This window comes from Siniperca chuatsi, linkage group LG8 (genome assembly GCF_020085105.1).
Source record: "Siniperca chuatsi isolate FFG_IHB_CAS linkage group LG8, ASM2008510v1, whole genome shotgun sequence".
Lineage (NCBI taxonomy): Eukaryota > Metazoa > Chordata > Actinopteri > Centrarchiformes > Sinipercidae > Siniperca > Siniperca chuatsi.
This window is the reverse complement of record NC_058049.1, coordinates 2,307,978-2,325,520: the sequence shown is the minus strand read 5'-3', so window position 1 is coordinate 2,325,520 and position 17,543 is coordinate 2,307,978. Positions and strand designations below refer to the sequence as shown.

Genomic DNA, 17,543 nt, shown 5'->3' with positions numbered 1-17,543 from the left:
AATGCGACATCACGAATGTCTTCGAGGAGAAACTGTCCGAAAGTGTGCGTCGTTGTCCCCTTTTTGTACAGTTATCGCATCTCAACCGTTTCTATGACAACAGGGTTTTCACCCCATCTTCGAGTGCGGTCGCTGAAAACAGATATAAACGCTTTAGCCTTTAGACATGGTTGGACAACATGTCCGAAGCATGACGCGGCCGTACATCCATGAAGCGCGCACACACACACACACACACACACACACACACACACACACACACACACACACAGGTGGCGTCAGGAGGCAGAAAGTCTCTGGCAACAGTTGGCTGCTGTATCTGAATAGGGAGGGTGTGTGTGTGTGTGTGTGTGTGCTAATCTGGATCAGACAATGGTAGTGAATGGAGTCATTAGAGTAATCTCTTTGTGCTGCAGGGCGGGGGGACCACACACACACACACACACACACACACACACTGGACTGTCCAGAGAGCTCACCTCGACCGTGAACATCCTGTCCTTCTGAGATCTGAAAACATCAAAGCATCTTTTGATTTTCTGTGCGTGTGTGTGTGTGTGTGTGTGTGTGTGTGTGTGTGTGTGTGTGTGTGTGTGTGTGTGTGTGTGTGTGTGTGTCATATTTAATTCAAGCCAGTTCTGGTATGTGTGAACACGAAGCGCTGGACATTCAGGTTACTGTAGTTTATTTAAAAAGCACATACCTGCATACACACACACACACACACACACACACACACAGATATAAAAATACACACCTGTTAGGCCAGACAGAAACTTACAGGACTGGTTTCCAGTTTGGCTACCGGCCACCAGCTTTTTGTTGCCCAGTGTGACAGCATAGATGTCATATTTTAATGGTTTGTAATGTTCCTGTGTAATTATAGAACACATTACTGTAATTAAAAACGATGCCAGGGATTATTCAACCTTTCATGTAACACATCTGACTTAATTTTGTTTCTGTCACACAAACAAAAGTTCACACTAAACAAGAAAAAGTGGCTCACAAATGAGTTAAAATAAACAGCAGCAGTCTGGTGTGATAATATGGAGCAGGGCTGGGACAATTAATTAATTTATTTCTATACTAATGATGTAGAAAAATGCTGTTGAAATGGTGTCATTACTTCCTTAATGTGATGAGAAAGCAGGGGGCGGGGCATGTGTAACGTAACCAATGGGCCGTTTGTTATGGAGATGAAGGCTGTTGCTTGGACGTTTTCGTTAACACCCACTCGTGCAGCATACGGTCGACACTCTGCAGTTCACCAGGGAGGACCAAAGACAGCAGCTCATTTCATGGGATCTTTAAAGTTTAACCGGCTCAGTAGCCCGGTCTACAGGTCAGTAGTCCCGCTTACAGGTTTCTGGTTCACTGTCATCTGTTTGTTTTTTGTTTTCAGTAGTTTGCTATAAAGTTGGGTCATTTAATGATTGATACAATAGAAATTTGCCATCCAAGACCTCTGCTGAGGTGTCTAGTCTGTGTCCGAAATTAACTTTTTGACTCACCGGCCAGTGGGACTGGTAGACGAGAAAAAATCCAGGCGTAATTTTTACCGGCCACAATGATAAACTGCCTTTTTGTGTCACATATGCGTTTGTTTCAGTACATTTCACTGAGATAAGAAGGTCAGAGCAAAATATATTGATCAACGGTTAATCAGCTCACACACACACACACACACACACACACACACAGTGGGAGGTAACAGGGCCACCGAGCTGCTTTGTAATGTACAGAGTAGTGCTGTTGTCTGGACACACCCTCTCTCTCTCTCCTTCTATGTCCTCTATTGTGAGTCTTTGTCTCTCGCCCCAGCGGCAGACAGGACGACTGAGCGGGACTCAAACCATCAAACAGTTAGTGCCTGGCTCCTTACACATGTCCTTATAGCCCTCCAGCGTCTTTGTTTTGTAACACACACACACACACACACTGGCTCCAGCAGCTTGTTGGCTCGGCCTCTTTGTACATTAACATTCACGCTCTGCCTTATGCACGCACACACACACACACACACACATTTGGCTGGTTGGTGAGAAAGTTTCAGACTGTGGGAAAAAGGACGAGCTGGACGATCTGTGGTTCACCCGGGACCGTCCCCCCGAGGAGACAACACACACACACACACAAAAACACACACTTACACACAGCACGCACTGCATGTGAACAAACGTGTCAACATGGGACTTCATGCAGACCAACAAACAAAGGAATTCACTGCACTTTGATTTTTTACTTTCCTGACATCTGACCCCCGTCCCAAACTTCTCATGACCCCAGAGCTTTTTAAGGACAGTCCATATGTTACAGTTTACATTACAGGCCTCATGATCCACATTTCACATGTCAGTTGTGAGCTAACGGCAGCGAATCCGGGCCGCGAGTGTCAGGTTACAGTGTTGTACAAACATTTAACATGTGAAAACTTTAGCTTCTTCTGCTAAATGAAGATGTTTTTTGTAGAAAAACATGTTTATATTTCTCGTATCAGCAAAGGTTTTGATACCTGTACCAAAGCTCAGGTGTCGTATATTTACGTAAGGCTAGAATCCAATTTAGTGATCACATCTGATTCTGTTCTACGAGACACGGTTTGCCTCCGTGTCGCTTCATCCTGCAAGCAACATCCTCCTGCAAGCCTCCTTTCCTCCCTCATGTGGTGTATTTCCTGGTTTATGTTGACCTGCAGGCAAAACATGAGGTCACTGTTAAACAAACTCTGCTTTCAGGACAAAGCAGTGGTGTCAGGCTTCATGTTAATATACATGGAAATACAAAAATCTGTCAAATATCACATTCTTTGAGAGGTTACAGCCATCAAAGTGCAGGTTAGGAATCACAGAGAACTGTTTAGTACCATATAATATATTTATATAAGAATATATTATTAAAAATATACCTGTGGTACTAAACTGGCATCAGCACATCACAGAAGTTATTAAACCGGTTTGAAAGTGGCAAAAATCACTAAAAATGAATTACATAAACATCGTTATTCAAGTAGAAGTTGTACAATTGTCAACATCACACAAGTATATTTACAACATGTCTGACTGGTTGGTTTAGTTCAGTGCAGGCGGACTGTCGGCAGACTGAACGTCAGCCAGTGAACAGTGTTTTGTATCAGCTCTGTTTCCACGGCGACGTGTGAAACGCCACAGGGTCAGAGGTCAGAGGTCGGTTTGGGGTATTTGGCACCCCTGGAGAAAAATGTGAGAAACGAAACACACATACTTTACACTGTAACACACAAACACACACACACACACACGCACAGAGTTATTCACATGGGCATTCACACTTGCAAACAGCGACACCCCCCCATTTGCACACACACTCATTCACATTCGTACAGGGGTAATTAGGTGTGTGTGTGTCACAGCAGGGAGCAGAGCAGCAACAGCAATGTCAAACATTAGCTGCTTTCAGCCTCTCAGTCGTTAGGCTTTTCTCTGTTATATTCGATTGTAAACTGAATATCTTTGCGCGTCTGACTGGTGGTCGAACTTGTAGGATCGCACGGTGGACGTCTTTCACAGTTTTCTGACACTTCACAGACTAAGAGATGAATTAATTAAATGTAAAAGCAATCGACAGAATCATTTAGAATGAAATAACCATCCGCTGCAGCCCCACTTTGAACATGTTTTTGCTTTCCACGACTGATAACCGAGGCCTCGGAAAACGAAGCCTCAATCTGAAAATGGCTCATGTCTGGTGTTAACACGGTGGAGCGGTCATTTGGCTCGTTAAAAACTACATATTGTATCTCTTTCTCTGCGCGATAAATAGTTTAGTTCCAGTTCCAGTTAAAAGTTCAGGCATGGTCAGTAACATGCACTAAATGGCCAAAATTATTTGGACACCTAAACGTCTATGAATGTTCAGCTCGCAGTCGGTATTCCAGTTCATCCCAAAGGTGTTGGATGGGGTTGAGGTCAGGCCAGTCAACTTCTTCCACACCAAACTGGGAAAACCATTTGTCTGTGGTGTGTGGACACCCCTGTCCACATACTTTTGGCCATGTAGCGTATATTACTCTTTTTGTTCTCATGGTGGCTGCACCAGTAGTGACATTTCAGCAGCCCAAGAATTAGCATCAACCATTAGCAGCCTCAAAGGATGGAGAGTTCAGATTAATCAGAATCAGAAACACTTTATTGATCCCCGAGGGGAAACTCTTTTATTAGGTTATTACTTTTATTTAGATTAAGGGGCGTTTGTGTGGACGTGGCAGCAGATGATCAGAGCACAGTAACGTTTACCTCAAAGTTTTCTAATGGATTAATATGTAAACCAAATTATTTCTACGGACACATACTCAAATAAAGATATTCAGTTTATTCTTCCAGAAAATCGCAGTGCTGCCTTCCTAATTAACCAGCGCTGATTACAAAATATAAGATACAAATACCTGTAAAATAAAACCATACATTGTAACATGAACATCAGAAAAATAAGTTCCACAAATGATGGAAGACCTGTTAAAAAGGGGCTGACATAACCATTAAAACTAAATAAACCAGTTTTCAGGATCAACAGTAGAGCTCCTTACTGACCCTCACGTTCGGTTTTATGGCACCAACAGAAACCAAATTCTGAAAGCTGGCAACACACGTCTTCAGATTCATCTTGTTTACTTATTCTTTAATTATACTGGTCTTTATGTAGCGCAAAAGTTCGCAGATTTTAGACTTTTTCCTTTAGGCAGCGTTCACGCACGGCTGCTCGTGTGCAGACAGCATTTAACATCTGAGAAGGTTTGGACAGATAAAGTGATGTCTCACTCAACGGAGCGGCGTCTAGTGTCGACGTAGCCTCATATCACCGCGATACACCGTTTTTTTTCTGTGTATAGACGGTGACGTGAGGACAGAGGTGGTGTTCGGATGTGTGAAAGGTCACCTGGCGTCAGAATAACTTTATTGTCCTGTTTTTATTTTAGTTCTGTGAACGACAGAAGCTGCTGGAGGAGTTCAGACTGTTGATTCATTTCATGTCACTGAATGAATGTGTACAAGGCCCGCTGACTTCTCTCTCACTCTGTAGGAGACTTAACAGGCTCAGAAAATACAAGCCTTTACTCCCACACACACACACACACACACACACACACACACACACACACACACATACATACACATTGTTTAGTAGTACACACAGTAAACTCTGCGCATCAGCTTTGCAGTGGTCGGAGGATGAGGAGGGGGAGAGCGCCGAGACTTCCTGTTTCCTTCTCAGCATGCTGGTCCATGTTAGTGTGTGTGTGTGTGTGTGTGTGTGTGTGTGTGTGTGTGTGTTCTCTCCAGATCAAGGATGTGAGGAGGAGAAAAAAAAAAAAGCTCTTCAGATTAACCTCGGCGACCCGTAGCCGAGAATCTCCTACAGCACGAAATAGAGAGAGTGTGTGTCTGAGATGAATTACTGCCAAGAAAAAAAAACTGCGTAGAGACAGAGAGAAGAAAGAGAGAGGTGGTTGGACCGCGGAGAGGAATGAAAAAAGAGTTTAACTCGCAATTAGAGCCATGCTCCTTTTAGATATAAACATTCAGCCTTGATCACAGAGTCAGTTCTCATCATAGATAGCTGAATTCGTGGCTTTGTATCGGTTAAAAATTGTGTTTTATGTTATGTTTAAGCAGATGGATAACATGGAAGGGTTCATATTTTTCATTTATGATCCTTGCGAGCAGCGAAATGTGCTAGAAGAAAGCAAGATACCTCCCAAGAATTCAAATGTCTGAGATGATGTTTTCAGTTATATATTGAAGACCTTAAATGTTGTGAAATAGTAATAAAAGTAATGACAGTATTTTAAATTTAGCGTCTTAAATACACTTTAAAATGTTATGCTTATTTAGTGTGCTGTTCCTCTGGTGTGAAACTTAAGGGGCTAGTATTCTCCGTCAGAACTGCAATTGAATTGCTTTGAAACCCCCTTCCCCCCTACACACTTCCCGACTTGTGACTTCCCGAAAACCGACGATCCACCATTCACACCCACTTCACGCCGTGATTGGTCAGCTAATGCGGAGGTGAGAGAGGAGCCATCTCACTCTGGCTCTCTCTTTTTGTCATTCCTGACACAACTACTTCTTCTGTCACTTTTGTGCAACACTGAATGTCTTCCGGGAGAGGCTGCCTGAAAATGTACTCAGTTATCTCCATTTGTAATCGATATCGCGTCTCCCCCTCTCCATGACGGCCTCGTCTTTCGTGTGTGGCCGTTTGGATTGGGTATAAACGCTTTGCGACGTGGTCGGACAACACGTCATACGAACCACTTCTTTTCTAGTATAACCCAGCCTCAAAGCAGCCACACAGACATTAGTCTGATGAGTCAGTTGTGGCCTGATTTACTCACAAAGGGGCTCGAGGGCAAAAATAAGCTGTTGGGCCACTACTGACCCCCCTGACTCCTGCTCTCCGATCACTGAGTGTGTATCTCGTCACCTCCAAATACAAATCGAAGGGCCGAATGTACTCCAAAACGGACGTGCGTGCGATTCTGTACTACACTGGGTTTCTGCATACATAGACTTGTTCACACATGTTTGTAAGCATGTATGGTCTGTGGGTTCAGTGCACGCGGTCATACATTTGTCGAGCTTTTGACCCTTCAGGACATGGGCAGATGACGAAATGTACGTCACGTGGACCCTGTATGAGGACATGGGGAGTATAGTTTAAATGCAAACTGTAGACTAAACTTGTACACAGTACTAGCTGCCCCAGCAAAATAAAAATACAGGAATTGTTTTAGGAACATGCACCATGTAAACCCTTTGTTCTTAAAACTAGATTTTGACTGAGGTCACGTCTTAAAGCCCTTAACATTTCAGGTGATGTTGTGTCTTAGTGGTGCATATTCAAAAATTCTAGCAAATTCGCAGTTTATTTACAAACCAATACAAACCAATTGACACAGTGATCCTGGAGCACTTTGGCAGTAGGCAAATAACGCAATAATACCCTCCTATTATCTCTTGACGGCATTGTATAAGGAGAACTTGTTATAACAAATCACCTGGTGTAAACACTTTGTGGGTACAAACTGTCTCTTTCAGGTTCTGAAATGCAGAGGAAAGAGGTGGAGATTTTCAAAATAAAACTAAATCACTGGGGTAGCAGCTTGGTTAGCATTTCACTCAGTGATCTTGACCTTGAATCCAGTAATGTGAACTCTGCGCTGCATCTGCTTTTGTTCACAGTTTGACAGACGTCTTGCCACTTTGAATTCTGTCCAGTCATTTGGCACCTTTACTATATTTGTTCATGTTTAATTGTGAATGTGACACTGACATCTATACAAAATGTCTGAAGTGGTTAATGACATGTTCAGATGTAACACCTGTGTGTCCTTTAATGTAAAAAAAGGCAAAAGCAAAAACATTCAGAACTAGATAACAAAATTTGCTGATTTTGGCTTTGCTGTTCTGTGAGTGCAGGCCTCCTCAGTACTCTTCACACAAGTTGAAATAGGTCTTTCTTCTATTCTAGTCAGCATAAAAAGGTCTTATAAAGTCCAAGTTGCTGAGACTAGCAGGCGTCCCGTTCCTTCTCGCTGCCCCGCGTCAGTATTTTTGGTCGAGTGTCGCCTGCAGCAGCGCTCGGTTTGTCTTCCTGTCAGAGCGGTCGACCAGCAGCAGGAGGAAGTCATCATTTTGTGCTGCTCGGCTGCTCTCTGCACACTGCAGCCGGCAGTGAGACCAGGCCTGAAACCTCGTCACCCTCAGGTCTTGCAAATAACTGTTTGGGACATGTTTAGTGGCCCAAGGAGACGAATTTGACCATCTATTCCTGAACGGCGCTGACATAAATCTGAGACAGGAGCAGCTCTGTGGGTCCTAAGTCAACTTTCTGTTATTTGGCGCTGTCTGTATGGCGTACGGAGGATGAGTGATGGGCGGTCTCGCTAATCTGTTTTCTCTGTCTCTTTCAGAGCGGTGCTGTCGGGCGGAGACATGGCGGCACTAAGGTGGGAGGTTCTGCTGTTCCTGGTGGTCGTCCTGCTGGTCCCATGCGGCGCTGCGCCCACCGACATCCTGTATCGGGTTCCTGAGGAGCAGCCACCCAACACCCTGATTGGTAGCCTGGCAGCGGACCAGGGCCTGCCTGACACTGGCCACCTCTACAAGCTGGAGGTGGGCTCGCCGTACCTGCGGGTGGACGGCAAGACTGGCGACATCTACACCACCGAGATCCCCATCGACCGCGAGATGCTGAGGGACTGCCGCAACCTGTTTGAGGGCGACAAATGCTTCCTGGAGTTTGAGGTGTCGATCACCGACATGGTGAAAGGCATCAGCTCGGGGCCGCGGCTGATCGAGGGCCGCATTGAGGTGCTGGACATCAACGACAACACACCGCAGTTCTCCTCGCCCATCCTCACCCTGTCCATCCCCGAGAACACGCATGTCGGCGCCCTCTTCGCCATCCCCATGGCCACTGACAGGGACTCCGGCACCAACGGTGTGGCCGAGTACTCGCTGAGCACCGGGCCGGACGCCGACCAGCTCTTCAGCCTGCAGGTCGCCGTAGACACGGAGGAGAAGCTGCCTCAGCTGGTCGTCATGGGCAACCTGGACCGCGAGAAGAAGGACTCGTACGACCTGAACATCCGGGTGGTGGACGGCGGCAAGCCGGCGAGGGCGAGCAGCGCTCTGCTGCGGGTTACTGTCATCGACCAGAACGACAACGCTCCCAAGTTTGAGAGGAGTCACTACGAGGCCGAACTGCCGGAGAACAGCCCGCTGGGACACTCTGTGCTGCAGGTCAGCGCACACGCACACAAACACACTGCACATGCATGCTGCCGCATTTACTGTACGTACAGCGTAGCAAGAGTGTTGGCCGGAAACGCAGGAAGTGGACCGTTTTTCCATCATTCCTGCCAGTTTAACCATATTATTCATTTCATCTGAACTACTGCTAAAACAATTACTTTATTTTTTGAGAAATTCATTGACAAGAAACTAATTAATAACACGCTGATAAAGGATTAAGTCATGTATCAGGCCAAAATGCCAAACGTTCTCTGCTTCAAGCTTCTCAAATGTCAAAATTTCCTGTTTTTTTGTTGTATATCATTTTAAATTGAATAGTTTGGATTTTGGACTGTCATCGCCTTGAATCTGGCAACTTCTGATGGGCATTTTTTTACAATTATCTGGCATTTTATAGAAGTTATTGATGGATTAAGCAGAAAAATAGTAGATTAATCAATAATGAAAATGACCGTTAGTTGCAGCCCTAATCTGAACCACTGATTTGGGAATGAAAGGTGAACATTTAAACTGTTCTCCAGTTCTCCAATATAGACCTGAGAACATTGTAACAGAACATCATATCCCCATATGGGATATTTTGCATCATATGTTGTTAATATTAAATCACTGTCAACCCCTTAAACTCATTATAGTTTGTTCAACTGCTGTAATTATTGTAGCTCGCATACAGTAACAATTCAGTGTTCAGCTTGGTTTTCCAGATCAGTGGTTCAGATAATTAGATTAAACTGGACTTGTGTTATGAGACAACAACAACTAACATCAAACCCAGGATGTAAAACAAAAAATATATTTTCTTTAAGGGGGTAGGTTATAGGTAAACGGATTTCCACATACTCCCTCAAACAGGAAAAAGCAGACATCTTATAAACAGCTTGATCACTCTGCTTGAGGTCCTTAAACCACCTTATGGAAAATTTAAGGGGAAAATCAGGGTTCAAATCTTAAGACAACATGCTGCTGTGTCTCATGTTCACATCAGGGTTCAGTTGAGCAACATCTAACCAACAAATGTTTGTCCTCACTATCAAACCTGAGCAAATATTTCACTTAAATTTGCCTCTTTTCTTTAGTAAAACTAGTAAGAAAGTGAGTTTAATTCATCTGAAATCTGCCCCTCCCGGTGTCTGAGCGTCGCTGCTGCTCCTCCAGAGTTTTTCTTGTCCACCAAACATTGCAGTGGAACCTTTGGCCCCGTTGGTGATAACACTGAGAGCTGCAGGACAACACGTCGCAGTGACTGCACATAATATGCTGCTCAATTATCCGTACAGACAGATGGTTCAGCGGAGGTGAAGCAGGGCGTGGGATCGCCGCGTGTAGTCACATATTAACCACTGATTCAACTTCACCTTTGAGCCCTCAACTGGGGCGGCGGTACGTGATGTCACCGTCAGCGGGCAGAGCAGGAAGGTTCGGTTTTAGCTCGGTGAACATCCTGCCAAACCCACCTCGCTGTATCATCCTCCTCCTCCTGCCTTCCCTTCCCTCCCTGACTGCGGCGCGACCCGCCAGCCTTCCAGTGAGCCGTGCATGACTTAATCTGAGTCAGTCACGAGATTATACACGGGGCTTATTGGTATTATTGCTCTGGATGTGGCTCATTGCATTTCAGAGAGCCGCAGAATTCATTTCACTTAACATGCGTTTGAGGAGTGATGCTTTAGAGGCAGCGGGACAGCGCTGACTGACGACCCTGACCTGCTTAAATCGTCCAATGGCGGCACAGACATGTATATCCCTGCCTTTTGACTCGCTCTTTAAAAAGAGCATACAGCTGCGTTTTGCATTTTTTTAACCTATTTTCTTCCATTTCAAAATCAAGCCATCCGATTTTAGATGGATTTCCTTCCTTTCAGGCAGCCACTGGTGTCATTTTATTTCAGTAAAAGTCACAATGAACATCATCAGGTCCGTCTTTCTCTAAAGATATTCTGAAACCCATTTTATCAATGTTTAAATATTTATAACATGAATTATTAATGAGCGTTAAAGTTCGTTCTTGACCTCGGAAACAGTAGGTTGACAAAAAATTTTAACTCAGGGTCCACTTACTAGCTTTTGCTGGAGCTTTCAACTTTTGCTCATTTAGTTATGAATATTTAATTAGACAAAAAAAAACAAACCCTGAGCTCTAGCTTTCTTCTTCTTTCGACTGCATCTCATGGTCTTAAGCAGATGGAGTGGATGGTATATGATAAAAGTTAGTAGTGGACCTTGATTTAATTTTTAAAAAAAAATTGGTTTGTGTAGTTTGATCAGACAAACAACCCCACAACTGTCATCGCATTTTCATTCAAATATTGCGTTTGCAGCTGATTGCACTGAATGTGACATCACCTTTTTCCTCACTGAGCCCCACCTACTTAAAACCAGTAGGAAAAACACTGAGAAAAACACAGAACTCTCTCATGTAAAATAACCAAAACTGTTCTAACTTTTTGATATTTGGGTAGTTGTGTATTCACGTATAAATCAATCAATCAGAGTAAGAAGCTGATTGAGAAATTTGCTTTTCCGGGCCTTTAATCGATAATAATCATAATATTTCTTTGACTGATTAATTAGATGATTGTAAAAATCTGTCACATTGTTCCTCCAGTATTATTGTCCCTTTTCAGATGAAGGATCTCTTTATATCTAGAGCTTATTAAAGACTAAACAGATTATTGACAGAGTCATTTTCCCTAATGACTAACAGCCAAATTTCCAACAAAGACGATAAACAACCAGCTGATAAAATAAAAAGACGCAGCCCAAAATGATTTAAAGAGTCCACATTGAACTACTATGTAATTATAATGTATTTTCGTCAACAATAAACCAGACAGGAGATAAACTGTGATGGATTATCTTTCTGCAGCAAGTTCCCTTAGGAATAAACTGAAAGTAATAGCCTCCTTGAAGGAAGGTAACCAGTCTAGAAACTGATGGTTTCATTTGAAAAATGGTCAGGAGAAATCAGAGATTTACTGTTGTAAAACGGCTAAAATATGCAGAGAATCTGGTCCGCTCATTTAAGAAACCAGCCGGTCTCGCTGGTTAATTGTTAACTGGGAGATAAACAGTGTTTATGTTTGCTGTACGCCTGGACAGAGCGGCCTTGGAGAGCAGCCAGCTCTGGCCTCATCACAGCAGCACTTTGCTCCAGCAGCTCAACTGTTCAATACACAATTCTCAGAAGCTGTCAATAATTCACCGCTGTTTGGTGATGTCTGCTGCTTAAAGCCACACCGGAGGAAAGGAAATCAATGGGCGGGAGAAATTATAATTTCACTTTCATGCTTTTTTTAACCTTAACCTCTCTGACTTGGATCAGTGACTTCCACAGTCACCCCCGGTGTGCCGGTGACGGTCTGTCACAGTCTGTGATCCTGAGCAGGCAGGAAACCAGATATTTATTATGTGGCAGTATGAACTAGAGTCTGTGTTAAAAAGAAAATCCCTCAGAGATTCTGTTGGCTGTGTTAACCTTTTAAACCCTGACTTCCTCCTTAATTATTCACTTAAATGTTCATTTGAGATTTTTTTCCCACATTGATAATGTCACATATTCTGTATTAGGTTCTTCTAGCTCTTCATTAAAGCTTTATAATGTTTGCACAAAGTGAAATTAAAACACTATGGGAATATTGATACCACTCTCATGTCTGTACAGTAAATATTTAGCTACAGCCAGCAGCTGGTTAGCTTAGCTTAGCATATAGACTAGAAACGGGGAAACAGCTAGCCTGGGTCTGTCCAGAGGCAACAAAATCAACCTACCAGCACCTCTAAAGCTCACTAATAAACACATTATCTTAAATGACAAGTTTTGGTTTATTGAAGTCACTGCCCCCCAGCCAAGAAGTAGTCCAGCACATCCCCCCCCATAAAATCTTAGGTTTTTGTACAGATGTGATGGAGGTATCAATCTTCTCATCTAACTCTTGGCAAGACAGGGAACAAGTGTATTTCCCAAAATGTCCAAAACTATTCCAATTAAAAAACGTTGGCTACTCCACTAGAATTTAAAATAGATTCCTGTGTCCTTGGCCCAAACAACATGAGTTTTACTGTTTGTTTGAATAGGCTCAAATAATCTTATACCACTGGCAGATTTCGTTTTCTTGTTTTTCAAGAAACCAATATTTTTTAGGACTAAAGTTTAAGGAGATTATTTTGCTGAGTGCAAGCTTGGCTCAGATTCAGTTCTGCTTTAAAGGAATAATGGCCTTAAAATTTATAAACCCTAATTTTAATTACTGTAAGTCCCACGTGAAGCCTGTAGAATACGCTGAACCAGCAGCACCTGGGACATTTAAATCAGCTGTTCAACAACTAGTTCATTTAAAACTACACACCGACCTACATTTCTTAACAGCAGCCGTGGCATTGAATGAACATAATTAAAAAGTATTAGATGTGTAGATAGAAAGGCGTCTTAACGAGTACATGCTAAGTGATATTCTGCTGACTGATCGTACCTCCTAATTGACTAATTACCTCCATTTACTTTGGGTTTGGGCGTATGAAGCCGGATCGTGGCCGATGTTGGTCTGTCCTCTCCTGTCTCCTAATGGGCCCTGAGGAGCCGGGGCTTTTCTGATAATGAGAGGAACATTAACATTCACTCATCTGCCCATTAGATGCCAATGACCTGCTACACGGCCGTTAGATGTTGTTGTGTGGGTGTGTGCACTCAGCTTTGATCGTCTGTTATGTTTCACACACAGCAGAAAAACCCCTCCCCCTCAGGAAAACACAAAGGGCTTTGTAGTGTTGCATTAGTAATGGTTGTGAGTCTTTGTAAGTCAAAGAATCTAAATAATCAGTAAAATGTAACTGAGGTTATAATGGAAATACGGTGTGTTCAGGCTGCCAGTTACCTCTTAAAGATCAATTCTGACTAGTCACATTGGGCTAAAATCTAAACATTTATGGTGAATCTGCCTAAGATTGACATATGAAGGTGGTTGGTTGGTTGACTGGTTGGTTAACAATCAAAATAAAACAAAGTCTGGACTTTTATTGTGAAGTTGAAGGTGTTCTGTCATCAAAACGGAGCAAGTCATGCGTATGAAAGGCAAATGTCCAATTGATTGTCTTATTTTGTCTTGCCATTGTATTTTCTGCAGTTTTTCACTGTCTTGAAAGATTTGAGTTCTGCGTAGTTATGGCGTTTACTTAGATGAACCCAAACATCTTCTAAATGCTGTTTGGAGGAGTTAAGAGGAACAGAAAGGGTAGAACATGTACATACTGACTAAAATATAAAATTAGCTTAAAGCACAACCTTTTGGGGGGAAATGTGTGGTTCTTGTCGGACAGTGTTTGACCGTGAAAAGGTAAACCTCTATTTTTTGTCCTTGTAGGTCAGAGCCAACGACGCAGACACCGGCACCAATGGAGAGATCGACTACAGCCTCCATCAGGCGTCGGAGACTGTCCAGAGGCTTCTGCGCATTGACCGCTCTACCGGTATCATCTACGTCAAGGGCTTGGTGGACCGTGAGGAGGAGAACTTCCTCAAATTCTTTGTGGTCGCCAAAGATCGTGGACCCAACTCCAAGAGCTCCAAGGTCCTGGTGACCATCAACGTCAGGGACCAGAATGACAATGCACCAGCCATCGAGATCCGTGGTATTGGCTTGGTGACACACCAGGATGGTGTGGCCAACATCTCTGAGGACATGCCCATTGGCACACCGGTGGCATTGGTCCAGGTGTCAGACCGTGATGAGGGGGAAAATGCGGTGGTGACATGCGTGGTTGCCGGTGACGTCCCATTTCAGCTCCGACCTGCAAGCGAGTCAGCCAATGATCGGAAGAGGAAATACTTCCTGCAGACAACTACTCTGCTGGATTATGAGCGTGTTAAGGATTACAGGATTGAAATTGTTGCTGTGGATTCTGGGAACCCAGCCCTGTCCAGCACCAACTCCCTCAAAGTCCAGGTCACGGACATGAACGACAACACGCCAAACTTTTCCCCTGCGATGCTCGAGGTAGACTTTGCAGAGGGCAATCAGCCAGGTGACTTGGTGCTGGATGTCTCGGCAACAGATGCAGACAGCGGCACCAACGCAGAGCTGGATTATAGCATCATCGAGCTCTCGGCCGCCAGGCTCTTTGAAATTGATACCAACACTGGAGAGGTTCGTGTGAAGAACCTGCTGGATCGGGAAGAGACTGATCGTTATGAGTTCCGTGTGGCAGCAGCAGACAAGGGCGTGCCTAGCAAAACTGGCACTGCTACAGTGGTGATTAATGTTCTGGACCGCAATGACAATGACCCCAAGTTTATGCTGAGCGGCTACAGCTTCTCTGTCATCGAGAACATGGCTCCGCTCAATCCTGTTGGCGTAGTGACCGTCACTGATGCCGATAAGGGTGAGAACGCCCGAGTGAGGCTGTTTGTGGAACCGGACAATGGCAAGTTTGTCATCCAGAACGGCACAGGAACCATCCTGTCCAGCATCTCCTTCGACCGTGAGAAGGAGAGCACCTACACCTTCCGACTGAAGGCTGTGGATGCTGGTGACCCACCTCGATCCTCCTATGTGGGTGTTACCATCAATGTCCTGGACGAGAATGATAATGCACCCTATGTCACCAAACCAGCTAATTCCTCCTACACATACATGTCACCTGTCACCCCACCAGACACCCGTGTGGAGGTGGTAGAGGCTGAGGACATTGACTCTGGACCCAATGCTGAGCTGCTCTACACCATCACAGGCGGCAACCCGTATGGCCTGTTCCACATCTCTCCCAACAGCGGGGAGATCACACTGGCGCAGGAATTCACCGGCAAGCACAATGGGCTGCACCGCCTGGTGGTAAAGGTGAGTGATAAAGGCAAACCTCCCCGCCACACCACCGCCCTGGTCCACGTTTTTGTCAACGACACCAAGTCCAATGTCTCCCTCATTGAGGCGCTGGTGGGACACAGCCTCTACACCCCTCTGGACAGGGATATTGCCGGAGATCCCAACTACGCCCTTGCTCAGCGCAGCAACATCCTGTACGGCAGCCTCGCAGGTATTGCTGGTGTGATTCTGGTCATTGTAGCAGTGGTGGTCATCAGACACCGACTGCAGAAGGACACCAAGAGCGGCTACCAGGCCGGCAAGAAGGAGAGTAAGGACCTGTACGCTCCCAAACAGGGACCCAAAAATGGCAAAGGGAAAAAGAGCAAAAAAGGAAAAGCTCCTAAACCGGCCAAGCCACTGGAGGAGGATGAGGAGGCCAGCCTGCAGAAAGGCCTCAAGTTCAACCTCATCAACGACAACGTCAACGACAGTCCCAGAATCCACCTGCCCCTTAACTACCCGCCGGGAAGCCCCGACCTGGGCCGCCACTACCGCTCTAACTCCCCCTTACCCTCCATCCAGCTGCAGCCACAGTCACCTTCTGCCTCCAAGAAGCACCAGGCTGTTCAGGACCTCCCCGCCACCAACACCTTCGTGGGAACGGGCGATAACAACTCCACAGGCTCCGACCAATATTCGGATTACAGCTACAAGGCCAACCCTCCCAAATACAGCAGCAAACAGGTAGGAGACTACGCAAACACGGCAATGTACCACAGGGACATTTATTGGACCAACCGGGTGTGGTAGTCACGCTGGGACTTATTTGGCACAGCCAGTATTCCTCCACCAAAGCTGCACTGATTCCCCTGCACAGCACCCACTTCCAAACGACCGTTTTCCTTTTTATTTTTTGTTTGGTTCGGTTGTGTTTACCACTTCTGTTCTGTTCATTTTTTGGTTTTCACCTCAACATGGACACCACAATATTCACACCATGAAGGATTACATAAGGGATAGACCAAATATGGGCTTACCAATATTTATCCGCTGATATTTGGTGACCGTAACCCCCAAAATGAACTCTGTTGATCCAGAACATTCTGGAGGTTTGTTTTATACTGTATGTTTGTATAAATTTTTTTGTTTTTCATGTTCCACAATTGCACATTAAAATGTTCAATTCCTACAGTATTTAATTAAGAGTTCCCGAAATATCACAGCACAAGCTATTTAAAATGGGATAATAATCGGTCTTTATAATCGGTTCACCGTTGATATTGGAAATCTCATATGGGTCTATCCTAAGCTTCTATATGTTTTTCCTTTGTTTTATTTGTGTTTAGTTTCATCTTTTCACGGTGGGTTAAATGAAGGAGGTTATGAGTTTCTCCTATTTTGATTATTCACAAGTATTTTGAATCTGGAGTTCTTTGTGCGGCCATTGAAAGGTTCATGCTGACATCCTCATTAAGTCTGAATGTGTTTTTCTTTTCTTTTTTTTATTTTCTGGAGAGCTGACTCGAGGTTTAAAGCTGCTCTTTATGGCCGGATCAGCTTGTTGAAGTGTGACAAAGAGTGACTGTGAATTCCTGAGTTAGGTTTTTTTTTTTTTTGGGTACCCATTTTTATTGTTTCTTGGCTTTCTTTGGCCTGGAACTAGACTGGCTGAGCAGCACTTTAGAGTGTTTCCATCCAGTTCAGACCAATTTAAGGTAATTTCAGCTCGGTCAGGGAGCCAAGCAGTGAAGAAAGAAAGAAAGAAAGAAAGGGAATAAGAAGGAGGATCGAGGGAGGGTTGTAAAAAGCCACTACACTATGAAGGAAAAGGTACACTAAGACTAAATACAACCATTTCTTAACCTCCGCACCTCCTGTCAGGTCAGCTGAAATACGACTTTTAATTTTGCCGTGTTCCCAATCACTGGGGTTTAAAAGTCAATTGTTTGCA

General features: G+C 44.4%; 1 protein-coding gene across 3 annotated transcripts in view; it reads left to right on the top strand.

Annotated features, from left to right (window-relative positions):
- Window positions 1-1,184: 1,184 nt before the first annotated feature.
- Window positions 1,185-17,543, top strand: part of LOC122880738 (protocadherin-1-like) — a 215,082-nt gene continuing 198,723 nt past the window's right edge. For all 3 annotated transcript variants that reach the window (XM_044206153.1, XM_044206155.1, XM_044206154.1), the window contains exons 1-3: window positions 1,185-1,345; window positions 7,952-8,783; window positions 14,153-16,336. In XM_044206153.1, coding sequence (XP_044062088.1) covers window positions 1,194-1,345; window positions 7,952-8,783; window positions 14,153-16,336 — 3,168 coding nt within the window. In that variant the 5' untranslated portion in view covers window positions 1,185-1,193. The remainder of the gene's footprint in view (window positions 1,346-7,951; window positions 8,784-14,152; window positions 16,337-17,543) is intronic.